General features: G+C 40.8%; 3 protein-coding genes across 5 annotated transcripts; 2 read left to right on the plus strand and 1 right to left on the minus strand.

Annotated features, from left to right (window-relative positions):
• Positions 1 to 243: 243 nt before the first annotated feature.
• Positions 244 to 1,265, minus strand: LOC115766427. Its single transcript, XM_030710350.1, has 3 exons — positions 1,198 to 1,265; positions 1,057 to 1,116; positions 244 to 1,002 (listed from the first exon to the last, which is right to left on the minus strand). Exons 1-3 carry the CDS (start codon positions 1,231 to 1,233, stop codon positions 490 to 492), a joined length of 609 nt encoding a protein of 202 aa, XP_030566210.1. The 5' UTR covers positions 1,234 to 1,265; the 3' UTR covers positions 244 to 489.
• Positions 1,266 to 1,717: 452 nt separating this feature from the next.
• Positions 1,718 to 12,862, plus strand: LOC115766397 (WW domain-containing adapter protein with coiled-coil homolog). Of its 3 annotated transcripts, XM_030710313.1 has the most exons (15): positions 1,718 to 1,990; positions 2,274 to 2,764; positions 4,796 to 4,832; positions 7,267 to 7,615; positions 7,686 to 7,913; positions 8,016 to 8,090; positions 8,154 to 8,229; positions 9,071 to 9,156; positions 9,227 to 9,322; positions 9,385 to 9,800; positions 9,870 to 10,156; positions 10,225 to 10,748; positions 10,817 to 10,983; positions 11,590 to 11,717; positions 11,798 to 12,862. In XM_030710313.1, exons 2-15 carry the CDS (start codon positions 2,724 to 2,726, stop codon positions 11,874 to 11,876), a joined length of 2,589 nt encoding a protein of 862 aa, XP_030566173.1. In that variant the 5' UTR covers positions 1,718 to 1,990; positions 2,274 to 2,723; the 3' UTR covers positions 11,877 to 12,862. The 3 variants fall into 3 exon arrangements, with proteins under 3 accessions (XP_030566173.1, XP_030566172.1, XP_030566174.1); XM_030710312.1 differs by having other exon boundaries at positions 1,718 to 2,764; XM_030710314.1 differs by lacking the exons at positions 1,718 to 1,990; positions 2,274 to 2,764; positions 4,796 to 4,832 and adding an exon at positions 6,163 to 6,384.
• On the plus strand, positions 3,519 to 4,570 carry LOC115766398. Its single transcript, XM_030710315.1, has 2 exons — positions 3,519 to 3,685; positions 3,766 to 4,570. The coding sequence occupies exon 2, from the start codon at positions 3,784 to 3,786 to the stop codon at positions 4,420 to 4,422; it is 639 nt and encodes a 212-aa protein (XP_030566175.1). The 5' UTR covers positions 3,519 to 3,685; positions 3,766 to 3,783; the 3' UTR covers positions 4,423 to 4,570.
• Positions 12,863 to 13,946: the final 1,084 nt, after the last annotated feature.

Raw genomic sequence — 13,946 nt, forward strand, 5'->3', positions numbered from 1 at the left:
ATCAGATTCGCATTTCTGCTCTTACAATTAAGGACGAAACCAACGCTATATAACTCAATACGATATACATTTAATACATCGTAGTAATTTTTTTTTCTTTTTTTTTTTTTATATAAATATTTTTGGATATTTTTAGTCTTAATATTTATAAACAAACTTAGTGCATATAACTTATTTTATCTTTAACGTAAACAATAAAAAAAAAGTTGATATTTATCTAACTTAAATGCTGCTTTTAATTTTTTCAACACTTAAATCTTAATTGCATGAAGAACAGTATAGTGAATTATATATTGCTTTTACAAATATATACTTATATATAATAATCATCCAATGGTTTGCTCTAATCTTGATATATTAAGTAAGGATCTTATATCAATGAGAAACTTGAAACACTTCAAAGGCAGCAACTGAGGCCATTATTTAACAATTAAACATTAACATTTAACTATATATAAAGGCACTATTTACACCTATATACATCATCTCTCAGTGCAGGCCCTGGGAGAGGCGTATGCGTTCCGAGAGAGCGGAAAAGTTCGTATATAGCTCATTGCCGCTAAAGTAAAGTCCTATGAGCAGCTTGAATTGAGCCGGTGTCAATGGATATGTCTCGGTGGGCATGACAACGATGGCGTCGACAGCGTTTCGATTCTGCTTCTGTTTGGACACGTGCACCATTTCCAGATAATTGCAAAAGGCAGCGGCACACTTGGCTACGTGACGTACCAGTGTCTTCCTGGAGCACTGCTGCAGCACTGGGCGGCCAATTAGTTCGGCGACAATCGAATGCATATCGAATATAATGAGATCAGGACGCGGTTGGCAATCGTATAGCTCGATAATGCGGCGCGGTGCGCTCTCAATGTCCTTGAGTGCAATGCTCATCCAGCGTTCCATATGAACTAGCGATCGCGGCTTTTTCAATGTGCCGGGCAAAGTCATTTGGTTTTGGGTCATCAGAAGCACCTTCTTTTCGCGCTCCACGCAAAGCTCGCACAGCTGCAAGCGAAAATGATTGATAAGTTGGAGCGCGGAGTGTCAAACGGGACTTACCTGAAGCAAATGCCGCCTGTATTCGCCGTTAGGCGCTAGGAAAATGTGATTTCTTATAAACTGCAAGCATAAATATTTATAAATGTTCAAGAATACACACTGATATGTTTTTAGAAATATTTCATTAGGCTGTGTACTCACATCGTTCTCCGAAATGTGGGGCATATCTGCCGGCATTTAATTGGGCGCTTTGATATCTGACTTTAGCCCAATTCTACACACCAGAGATGCTGGTAGTAAATCGATAAGCGATAGACCCAAACTCGATACTTATCGATACTTTGGTGAAATATATTAAGTCGGTATCGATGCTTTAAGCGCGTTTTTAAAATAGGCAATATTTCATTGGCTAGTACATCACGGATAATAAATGGAGAGATAAAATTGAACAGCTCTGTGCTTCATTTCTAATTAAAATTCCAAATTGTGTAAGTACAATTTGTTGTTTCTATCATTATTATATTTCAAAGGTTTTTGCTTACAAAGTTTACAGTGCGTTTACATAACAATGTTAGAGACTTTGCCTTAATGTAACATCCAATGAAATTACTGAGTTAAAAGTTCAATTGAGTAATAACGTTGCCATTTCGAGTATAACAGAGTTGGACTTTCACCACACTGCAATATTAGCGCTGTAAACGGCCGGTAGTTGAGCATACCCACTTGCAACTGGAGAGACTGAGATAAATATACAATAGAACAGAGCGAGATAAATATATGGACTAACGCTGTAAACTCAACACAGCCGTGCCGTGCCGACGAACGAAAGAGCGCACAAAGCGTAATGTGAAAGAATTGAAAAAATCATCAAGTATAGAGGCCAAAAGCAAACGCAGCAGTTGGGCGAATTTTAAATATTTTTGATTAATAATTCAAAGTATCGCATGCTAGCTGCATTAACAAGAAAGTGAATGCACGCGGCAAATATATTGCGGTAAGATAAACAGTCAAACAGAACAGCAAATAGCCAAAAAATTCGAAGAAGCGACGACGACCAACCAACCAACACTAACATACATACATACTCCGACATACACGCACGCACACACACAGACACTCTCCAGTGAAAAAGTGCAAGCCGCGAGCGCTTTTGAAGGCGTGAAACGCAGATCAGCTTCCAAGAAAAGTAATCGAGCGCAGAGTGGGCATGAAAATTTGATTGGGAATCTTGCAATGGCCAGATGCTGATGTTTGCAAACACATTTCCGTGTTTTTAGGAAGGCAACATCGAACGGCAAACGGCACTTGCCAACGACTGCTGCGACCGCGATAGAGCCCATATTCACACACACACACGCGCACTCACACAACACACATATAGACAAGCACGCCCGCAAATACAGTGAAACACGCAACAGCAGCGCCACAACACACACACACAAATCTACACACCCGCGCCATCCGCCGTGTGGAGCAGGAGCCACAGGAACGGAAGAAGTGAGGCATATACAGGGAAAAAGGCCCGGCAGCCAGGCAACGTAGCGCTGCCGCCATTATCTTGAAGATAACAAAAGGGAACAGCGCGGGTCCACAAGTTGATGCCACTGCCGACTCCTGATATCGTTGCTGTCGTCGCCGTCGTCGTCGTCGGCCAGGAGCCCCGAACTGAATAGAAACATCAACAACAACAATAACAAGAGAAGCGTATTGGCGAAAACTTTGCATTGATGGTAATGCATGCTAGAAAACCGCAGCGTATGAACGATGGGTAAATTACAATTTGCAATAACATTTCGCTCAATATCTAACTTAGCATGTAAATATATAAACTTGTAGTTGCTTACACCGTAGTTAAATGAAATCTATATGCAATATCTACGTAGGAAAACCCTAAAGACTTAAACGCCAACTTTTGTTTACATATACATATATGTACGCACGTTCCGTTCTGCTGCTTGCTGCACAGCATACGCATACACACACACACGCATACTATACCCCACACATTTGCATGTATGTCCCCACCCCGCAAATCGTGATAGTGAACAGGCGCTAATAAAAACACGCGTATGTATGCATGTGTATCTGTATGCATAAAACATATGTATGTGATTTGGCCATCTGATTTAGTGAAAGAAAAACATTAATGTTTATTGCATATTGTCATCTTGTAATATTTAGATTGGTAGTTTTTGTTCCATTGCGTTGCTCTCGTTTAACGTGCTTTGGCTCATTCTCCAAACGTTCGTTTGTTCGTTCGCTGTGTCTTTCGTGTGCCGTCTACGTCAAGTTATTCACCACACCTTATTGGCCTCTCGCTCGCACGCTCTCAATTGCTCAGCTGTATGGCGCTCTCTCTGTCATCTCTGTCATTTACCGCTTGCATTTCGGCACTACAAAAAGAAAAACGGTCCAGCCTCGATTCTATTTGATTGGAGGCGAGACCCGTAAAGGACCTGAACTCTTCTGCATTAGAATTAATTTGACGTCCTTTTGTTGTTGTTGTTGTTATTATTATTTTATTTTTTTTTTAATTTTATATATATACATATATATATATATAAATTCTCGCACTGCATGTGTTGTTAACCTCTGGGCTAAGAAACAGACTAACCAATCAGTAGCCTTTCAACGGAAAATCAAGTCATACCACATAAAATTGAGATATTTATTTTGTTTTTGTTTGTGGGTAAATATTTGAAAAATATCATTTGGATTAGCAAAAAGCGGCACACACGCAATATTTGTGAATTTCTCCATTTCTATTAGAGCCATAACAACTGAAAAATGGATATGAATGATGGTTGGAATGATTCCGAGTCCGAGGCTGATTCGGGCCGCGGCTCCAATTGGAGCGAAACCCTAAGCGAGCCGAGTAACGATGTCGCCCAGCAGCATGGTCCAGCTGTTGACGAGAATATTCCACAACAGTTGGCGCTACTGTGCAATAATAGGATCTATGATCTGGTGCCCGAGGGCGATTATGATAATATCGGGGATGAGCTGGAAAAGTGCACACTTACGATTGATCTGGCCGATGAGGTTGCCCAATTGAATCCAGCACTCGCCTTACGGAACCCAGAGCCCATCATAATGGATGACAACGATTCTTCGTCACAGGGGGGGAATATTGAACCACCTGGTTCCATTCGCATGGTTAAGCCTTCATTTACAGTTGTTTATACGGTCTGCAAGTGTGTTTACGATAGCAACAATAAGTTGATATCCAGCAAAATAGCACACACCGAGGCATTTCCATGCTATGATCTATCCGAAGACGATGAACAGAATGTGGATGAGGACAATGGGGGGGTCGAATATATGTTTTCCGATGAAGTTTATGAAGAGAATAACAATAACATTGATAACGATGATGATGAGCAGCCGATACCATTTAAACGCATGAAACTTGAGCCCCATCCATAATATCATTTCCTAACTCTATATATAACTAATTGTTAACTGAGAAACAGACAAAACACAAACAAACACAAACATGAAACACGAAAAAAAAAAACAAACAAAACTACATTAACAACGAGACCAAATAAATATCTACTAGTTGATTTCATTACTTGTTGCTTTTCAGTTGCATGATTATTGTTTATTTGTTGGCCATTTCTTACATCACTCGCATTTGCCATTTAAGTATATACATAGTATAAATAGTAGCTTAATTTTAATATGTACTAATAATACAGCAATAAGTACTTTGCACTAACTAAACGCCTTTGCGTGTATTTAACGTCCTCCTTGTAGACATGTTTATTAAATGTTGTGTTTCCTTTTTGATTTGCAGGTACTTTGAGAAGCATACCAGTCACACATCCTACCAGGTGAGCCTTGACCGTCGCCGGCAGTCTATAGACTAGAGCCCTCCCCCCCAAAAGCCCCCTCTACTCAGACGCACTAAAACTTTTAGTACTAATAATATCCTCGTTTTTTGTTATCTTCCGTATTTATCTATATATATATATATATATATATATATATATCATGTATGTATGTATGTATACATATATGTATATATAAGAGTGTATATCATATGTAGAGTCCATACGCTTTATTGTTTAATGCCATAGTCAATTTGTATTATAGAAGCGTGCAAATCCATAGATCCCTATATCCATAGATCCATAATTGTATGCATTATTCCATTCTTCATCCAGTTAATTAGTGTGTGTATGTGTGCATATATATAAGGTGTGCTTGTGTGTGTGCCTTCATTAATTTGACATACTCGACATATATACATATGTACATACATATAGGTATATGTATATATGCATCTGTATCTGTATCTGTATCTGTCTGGTCTGTATGTAGTACTGACGCAACTTTCATTTGTTACCCTCTCCAACCCACTCCGCATTTTGGGCACGCGGCATTGCAGCGAATCAAACGAACTGATCTAACTAATGTACACGTAATTAGAGTAACACTTGGATAAAGCAACATAAACACTGGAGATCCACAACTCAAAGCAATTCTTAGTCGCACAACTTAAGCCAAAAATCGAACAACTTAAAACTATAAAGAAATCGAGAAACCGTTTGAAATGAATCGAAAAAGCAATTAAAAAACGTACACAAAACGCGTTCAAATCGTAAACGAAACATAATATTATATAAACGAATATATATTTAATAGATCGCTATAGGAATATCAAACAATTTTATTATTTCTAAATATTAAAGAAATTTAAATGCAAAGTTTTTAATAAACGGAGTTTCCTCAACGAAATTCAATTGCAAGACCAAAAAGCAAAAGCAATAAACAATTAACTTAACTATTAATTAAGCAAAAGAAAGCAACAACAACAACCACAAAAACAACACTGCGCATAATCGAACGTAGCCTTAATAATCAAAAACTCGCAAACGAACAACAACAACAACACAAACGTGCCTAAGCCATAAAAATAATTAACAATTGAAAAAAACAAACAAAAAAAAAGAGAGAGAGAAAAGGATATAAAGCAAAGGATATTCTAATTATACACACATAAACGCACGCACACACGTCCACACACACTCGCAGACATACATCGCGTTCAGACTGCAGTGCCTCAGCAATATTGAAGTGTTGCTGCTGCAGCAGCCGGCGACAACAACAGCAACAACGACGAGGCGGCAGCTGAGGAAGGCGCGGCCACGCGGCAGGACGAGCACGACGCCGACGCCAACGCCATCTATGACGAGCGGCAGCAGCAGCAGCAGAAGCAACATGGCCGTTGATTTGTCAATGCTGACTAACAGCAGCAACAACAACAGCAGCAGCAACAACAACAACAACAACAACATCATCTGCAGCAGCAGCCACAGCATTAAAATTGCAGCAGCAGCAGCAGCCACAGCCGCGGCAGCCATCGGAATTTGTCGCGTTGATGTAAGTAGTTCCAGCAGCAACAATCAAGAAGCAGAAAGAATCAATCAGACAAAAAACATTAGAGAAAACTGAAAAGTAAAAGGAAAATTGCATTTAAAAAGCGGCAGCCACTGCATAAACTAAATAAATGAAACAAAAGCAAATGAATCAAATTGAGCAACAACAAAAACATTGAAAAAAAAAAAACAATAATCAACATACACACACACACACGCACACACACACGCACACACACACACACACACACACGCACGCACATAGAGCAACAACCTGCAACGTGCTCAAGAAACAAAACAAAAGAAAAAACAAAAACAAAAGAAAAAACAAAATTCAGTTTACGTTTTGATTGCTTTCGTGTTTTATGTTCGTTTTGTGTTCGTTTCGTGTCGCCCACAAGCTCCCAACCCTCTCTCAAATCACTAACAGCAAACATAAACACTCACACAAGAACACACGCACACACGCACACATGCACACACGCACAACAAACCAAAAATATGAAAATTCAAAATTAATACCTGGAACTGCACAGTCCGAAAATAACAACAACAACAACAATAACAATAGAGAAACATTAACAAAAAGACAAGAACACCTATTGGCAAGAAACATTTTATAGTAAAACATATCATTGTAGATATACTTTTTGTTTATATTTCGTAGCTTTAGTTTTTACTAATGACCGACCACCCCGTCCGACCCCCCGCCCCACTCTCTCCCCTCAAACATTGGTAACAATAACATGTTAATGATAATAACTATAATGTTTATAAATAACGAATCAACATAAACAACAACAAGAACAATAATCATCTGCAAATTGTGTGTGTTTGTTTTATATTAATGCAATTCCTAAAACCTCACAAATATCTTCTTCGACAGAGCTCAAAGTACAGCAGTTCAAAGCGCGACTATGAACGCGATCGTTCCTCCAACTATCGCGATCGCGACCTTTCGCCTGGCGGTGCTGGTGCCGGCGGAGGCGGAGGCGGTGGAGGAGGCGGCAGCGGTGGTGGCGGCCCATTGAATAATGGCAACAGCTATCGCTCACAATCACCGGACATAGATTCGCCATCATCGCGCTCGCATGATCTGCGCGAGCGCACCGATCATCGCAGTGGTGGAGGCGGCGGCGGCGGGGGCGGCGGTGGTGGTAGCAACGAGCGCTACAGTTTCATACAAAAGATGCGTGATCGGGATCGCGATATCTACAAAAAGGACAAATATTCCGGTAGCTGTAATACCAACAATTATCACATTTGTACTCCCAATACTTATTCCAATAACTTTTCCCATTGCAGATAAACGTGATCGGCGCGGTAATGATCGCGACTCGGACTCATCGTATCGCACAAATCACGACAGGGATCGTCGTGGTGGCGGCGGCGCTAAGCTTTGCTCATCGCGCGAAAACGACAAGCGCTCCGGCTCCGACGATCGGGATCGTGAGCGCGAGCGCGACTTGCGTGATAAGCGTGACAGGGGCGCCGATCGCGATCGGGACATGTACAAGAAGGACAAATATGCAGGTGTGTACGTGTGTGTGTGTGTGTGTGTGTGTAGTCGCAAAAACTCTCTATATAATTCAATCATTATCCCACCTGTGCTCACTTCTATCTACTCTTCCTCAGACAAACGCGAGCGCAGTGATCGCGGCGAGCGTGTGGCGCGCTATGGCGACTGGAGCGAGCATGTCAGCTCTTCTGGTAAGTGTCTCAGTTGGCCTTAAACCATAATTCTATTTTACTAACCAACTTGTTTACTCACAGGCAAAATGTATTACTACAACTGCAAAACTGAAGTCTCCCAGTGGGAGAAGCCTAAGGAATGGGTAGATAGAGAAAGGTATAAAATCCCAGTCAAATATACCTCGAATAACAAACCAAACTGTTTATGGAATAGCGTACACATCGAATATTCAAAGTAGAGCAACTATCTCCTGGGACTCGTAAATTAAATACTCTTTTGCATGTCGACATATTTCTATTCCTAGCCACATCGAAGTTTAATTCTCAATAATCAATCAATTCATTTAAAATCTATTTGATATAATAGTCGATATTGATTGGCCTTGTAGGGATCATATTTATGTTCGGGACAACAACAAATTTGAATTCAATTTCCTTTTATAGAAAAACTGTTTTCGACAAATATTTCCTTTACCAGCTATACGATACAGTTGGTCCAATTCAATTCCGTTGTTGATTCTGACATAAAAAGTGCTTGCGACAAATTCAGGCCAAGTTGTTATCAAGATAGCTTTAGGACTAAAACACTTATCAGTATTAAATAGACAGCCAGAAATTACTATATATATTTAGTTCCTAGTTCTGCTCCATAATATTTTAATGACGACAGCATAAAGTATATATAGTCTTAGTTGGCCTAGCTCTGTCTTTTCGTTGCAGGCAGTTCATATGTATGATCGGACCACTAGCTCATATATCATATCGGTCGAAAACTAAGTTCCTGTTTTCATTAGATCTTATCTTTAGCTAACTTAGTAATTGTGGGCTTTACTAGGTATCTCACATATCTGCAAAACCATAAATCACTGTTATACAAGGGTTCTTAGTCTCCGACGTTCCCAGGATAGTCGCTCTTACATGTTATTCCTGAACTTATTCAAGGGTTATCTACACACATATACAGAATCTCTGCTAAAATTGTTTTTAATGCACTTTAGAAATTTGCCGCGTGATCAGCATCGTGAGAAGGACTATCGCGATAAGGATCGGGACCGAGATCGCGATGATCGCTTTTCAAGATCGAGTAAGTTTCTAGCGGTCTGCAGAAGTCGACGAGAATAATGATAACAATTGACACGCTTCTCCATTCACAGCATACAAACATTCCAATTCTTCGCGCGACAATTCACGACTGAGATGGAATTATGACAACGATGGCGGCCCGCCCAGCCATCGAAGGCGTTTGGATGGTAAGCAGCATCTGCAGCACGTTTAATAGTTGCTCTACCATATTCACATAATTCTTATGCAGGTCGACATAACGATAATGCTGATATGGACATCAGCGGCGACTCAACGCCCACCTCGGAGGCCAGTTATTCGTTAAGCGGCACACCCACCACACATGGCGGCAGCGTGGGAGGTGGCATGCAGTCTAGCGAACAGTCGTCTCTAATGCCGCAGGGCGTATTGGCAGGCGCATTGGGCAATGCTCTGCCACGACTGGCCTCTCATCCAAATCCCAGCGCAGTGGTTACTCCCATGGGGGCGCACTACGGTGCCGTCGGAGTGGGCGGCACTGGTGGCGGCGGCGGTGGTGGTGGGCCGGTGAGCGGCGCTACAATGCTGCCTACCAGCGGATTGGCCTCGGTGCCGTCCACCATTGCCAACAGCAGCAACAGCAGCCTTAGAAACTCAGTTGTCGGTCACATTGGCTCAACGTCCAGCGTAAGTGACTAAACAAATTCTATTCGAGCATCTTCTGATTTATTAATTGTGTGTGTTTTCCATTTGCAGACTACTGTGCCGACGCTGGCGAATCAGGAGAATCATCTGAACTCGAATGCGCCCGGGCCACCTGGCAAATTGCTCAGCGCTGGTAAGGATCAGGCGACGCTGATGATGCGACAGAAGCTACATTTAGTCCTTGGCGGCATTGATACGCCGCATCATCATTTGCTTCTCGGCAGCATCGCCAGCGGTGGCGGCCTAACGGGCGCCGGCAGTGGCTCAGCAGCCGATGTCGTAAATCATGCCTACAACTCGCTCCACAATGTGACTGCCAGCTCCTTAAACAGCTTAAGGTAAGTGCTACACAAATTTCGGAATCCATTTGGGCTTTATACTAACCAACCCATTTAATCATGTGCAGGGACAGCAACCAACTCAACTCACCAATGTGCATGCCGCATGCCCATCATAGTCTGTCGCCATCGCTGAGCTATACAAAGAGTCCCATACCAACGATCGTGAGTCACACGAACAATGTAAACGCCAGCAACGCCTACACCTGCAATGCGCCGTTCGGCCTCAAGACGGTGGCAGATGGGCTTGCCGTTGGCGTTGGCGTGGTGTCCTCCTCACCGGCGACAAATGCGATCGGCAATAGTAATGCCATCGCTAGCAGCAGCAACAGCAACAGCTGCAACGTACCCGGCCTGGGCACTGTCAGCGGCATCAGCGTCATCACCTCCATGGGTAGCAACAGTCTCTGCGGCAGTGCAGTGGCGCTTGGCGAGGGGCCGCCAACGCCAACGCAAGAATTAGATTTAAGTGGCTCAGCTTTAGAACAACACCAACAGGTGGCTGCCGCAGCAGCCGCTGCCGCAGCAGCTTTGGCCGCGGCCCAAGTGACGCAACAGCAGGCGGCACAGCAAGCCCAACAGCAGCGTAAACGTAAGTGCACATTATTAACAAAATCCCTATAGTTAATGTTAATATGTTTTAATTATTTGTCATCACAGTCGATGGCACTGGTTCGGCCACGCTAAGCACGCTGCAGAGCTGTGTGGCCTCCGTGCAGGCGGCCAATCTGCGTGGCCCGGAAATATCACCCAAGCTAGCCAAGTACTTTCGCGCTGATTTAATTGCGCATGTGACCAACTGGCAGGCGGAAGTATTGGAGCGCCAGGTGAGTAAAGGCCATTGGCGACAAATAAGTTCTGTGCGGGCAAATAGAACACCAGTTAAAATGGGTGCAGGGTTTATTATGAGGTTCCTTTACAGTATGCGGGAGACTTATATAGAACACGAGCTTAACAAACGTACCGCTCCTTTAGGGCACATCTTCCACAGCTGAACTTAGTCCGAATATTCCGAATAAAGCGCACTTCATTGGTCGGCCTTTTTTCTATAAAAATATTCTCTTTTTGTTTTTAACCAGCTGACAAACGTTTGGAAATATGAGAACAATCAACGATTTGCAATTTTTGTTTAAACAAAATAGAAAAGTTTTAATGTATCATAAATGAGAAAATGTAGAAATATTTAATAAGTGTATATTTTTCAAGTATTTGTTATTTCTTTGACAGTGCAAGAGAACTTTTCACATCCATCTGAAATTTTACTAGTCAATTTATTGAAGACTCCCGATTTTTAACCTTTATATATTAATTTTTATTTAATTGAAAACTGCATATTAAGCATTCACGTAGTTAGTTCAGGCAGGAATATTGTTTTGAGGTTTCTCTGCCCCAAAATCTCGTTATTCTTGAACTCAAATTTGGTACTCTTGCAGGCGCAGAAATGCTGCGAGGACACGCATCTGTTTGGGGACATCACCTGCACACGGATATGCGCTGAACTGAAATGTGCGCGCAGTTTAGTGCGGAGCACGGAGATCAATGCCACGCTGCAGGAACAAAAGTAAGTGTGCAAAAATATATTTGTAGTGTGTACAATTTGTGGCTAATTTGTTGCTATCATCCATTACAATATCAAAACAGAATCATGTATCTGCGCCAGCAAATTCGCCGAATTGAGGAGTCGAAGACTCAGAACGCGTTCATGTCGGACGATACTTAGGATCAGGAGCAATTTAGGCTGCGCGTGCATCGCAAGCTGTCTGTCAGGCTCAAAAAGAGCACATTTTGGCGCAGCTGATGATGATGATAGCAATGCCCCACTATACCCACGCAGATGAGTGGCTTATCTCATCTGTTTCGCTCATCCGATGCAGTTCCCAATGATGATGCATCGCAATTTGAGCAGGGTGGAGCAGGGCAATTAACACGTGCATCCTTCTTTGTTGGCGGCGGGCATACTCCCTGGTGACACTGTTGGCGTCTGTGCTAGTGGCAGGCAACAGGTGCTGAACAAATAATGGTCGCCGAGCAGGTAACATCAACAATGGAGCTGCTGCAGCGACAACAAAACGGAAACGGAAACAAACAAACAACAAATAAACAAAAACAACAAACAAACCAACAACATGATGATGAAGAGAAGTACACATGAAACTAAAACATAATTAATAATTAGCAACGCGTAATTTATAACTTAAATAAGCATGAAGCGCCAGCGGCAATATTGAGCTTATGTTGCCGTTATCTAAATACAACAAACAAACAAACAAAAACACCAATAACAATCGAAACAATATAGCAAAACTAATTGAAAACAAACAGAGACTACGGACAAAAAAACAAAGCCCAAAACAAAACCAATCCAAGAAGCAATAAGAAAGAAGCCTCCTCGTATCGAATCGAAGTAACATACAAAAAAAACAAAACACCAACAACAAACAGTAAACAAGGTAAAAAGAAAACATTAGTAAACAAAACCAAGTCAACCTAGTATACTCAACTGCAATAAAATGCTAATTTAACTATATACAATATATATACATATATATACATATATATAGAGTATATGAAACTGTATATTTACAACAACAAACAGTGTGTGTGGCAGGCTTGTTAAATACCCTTCTGCACGCAGAACCAGAGGAAAACAAAAAACCAAACAAAACAAAACCAAGGCGTGCAGAAATGGATGAGAAAGAGAGAGCAACTATGCATTCTGAGAGAGAGAGAGAGAGAAAGAGAGATAGAAGTAGTGTACACTGAGAGAGCGAGAGAGCGTCGGTTGAGAAAGAAGTCCACACAGCTAGCCTTCATTAGTAGCCGCAGATAAATCCGTTGGAGGTATTCTTGACAGTTTCAAAGTATTTTTGTGTGCGCAAAATTTGTTCAACTTTGGAGCTGTCGTTTTGTCCAATACCAAAAATCAATTTTTGTTTGGTTTCTGTCTATGAAGCAATAAGGTTTGCATTGCGAGTGTTTTTTTTTTTTGTTCTTTACTTAATATCCGTTCTTTAGGTAATATATTCTTCAGACTTCACAATATTAATATCCATAAAAACTCAACACACACACCCTCACAGGTACACACACACACACAAGCGCCTGGCCGAACAGGCTTCATTTCTAGCTTCCTAGTTCTTATGCGAAAATGTATTTATTTTTTTCTTGAAATTGAATTTGCATACACTTGTTTTTGTAACGCATTATTTTTACAATTTTTTTTTTTAAATTAAAATATATATCTATATATATATAAATATATAAATATATAAATATATAAAAGTAATTTGTCTTATTTAAGCAAGCTGAAGAAGAGAAAGAACACCCAACACTGCACGCGTATGTTAGTGTAATTTGAGTTTTTAAATTTAACTTGTCTAAACGTAAAAGTGGAATACGAAAAACAAAAAAACAAAAAAAAAAAAAAACAAACAAAACAAAGTATAGAAAACAAAGCAAAAAGTTTAACAATATAAATAATAATAATAATAACTACTGTAGATATACATATAATTAAATACAATGGTATATATAAATATATTTAAATACAAACAGAAGGTAAAAATAAAAAATTTATATTATTTAGTTAAGCGTCGAAACCGAAAAATATAAAAAACTTTTATGATTAAACGTGATTTTTTATTGGGCTGCATCGAATCCTGGAAATCCTTGAATTTCAATCGATAGTCCTGTTTCCTACGAGTTCAAAGGGTATGAAAGATAAAAGGACTAAAAGGCGAGTGTACTTTTAGGAAAACGGCCATAAGTCGGCCATATCCTTGCAGATTTT

Source organism: Drosophila novamexicana, unplaced genomic scaffold (assembly GCF_003285875.2).
Source record: "Drosophila novamexicana strain 15010-1031.04,08,12 unplaced genomic scaffold, DnovRS2.1 tig00001151-arrow-arrow-pilon, whole genome shotgun sequence".
Lineage (NCBI taxonomy): Eukaryota > Metazoa > Arthropoda > Insecta > Diptera > Drosophilidae > Drosophila > Drosophila novamexicana.

What these genes read in the sequence shown, in the direction of transcription:
- LOC115766397 (XM_030710314.1), top strand. Translation starts at nt 6,190, where the DNA reads ATGACGAGCGGCAGCAGCAGCAGCAGAAGCAACATGGCCGTTGATTTG. An exon ending in TCGGAATTTGTCGCGTTGAT is followed by an intron (nt 6,385 to 7,266) that starts GTAAGTAGTTCC and finishes CTTCTTCGACAG; the next exon opens with AGCTCAAAGTACAGCAGTTC. An exon ending in GAATGGGTAGATAGAGAAAG is followed by an intron (nt 8,230 to 9,070) that starts GTATAAAATCCC and finishes AATGCACTTTAG; the next exon opens with AAATTTGCCGCGTGATCAGC.
- LOC115766427 (XM_030710350.1), bottom strand. Translation starts at nt 1,233, where the DNA reads ATGCCGGCAGATATGCCCCACATTTCGGAGAACGAT. An exon ending in CCCACATTTCGGAGAACGAT is followed by an intron (nt 1,117 to 1,197) that starts GTGAGTACACAG and finishes TTATGCTTGCAG; the next exon opens with TTTATAAGAAATCACATTTT. An exon ending in ACAGGCGGCATTTGCTTCAG is followed by an intron (nt 1,003 to 1,056) that starts GTAAGTCCCGTT and finishes TTTCGCTTGCAG; the next exon opens with CTGTGCGAGCTTTGCGTGGA.
- LOC115766398 (XM_030710315.1), top strand. Translation starts at nt 3,784, where the DNA reads ATGGATATGAATGATGGTTGGAATGATTCCGAGTCCGAGGCTGATTCG.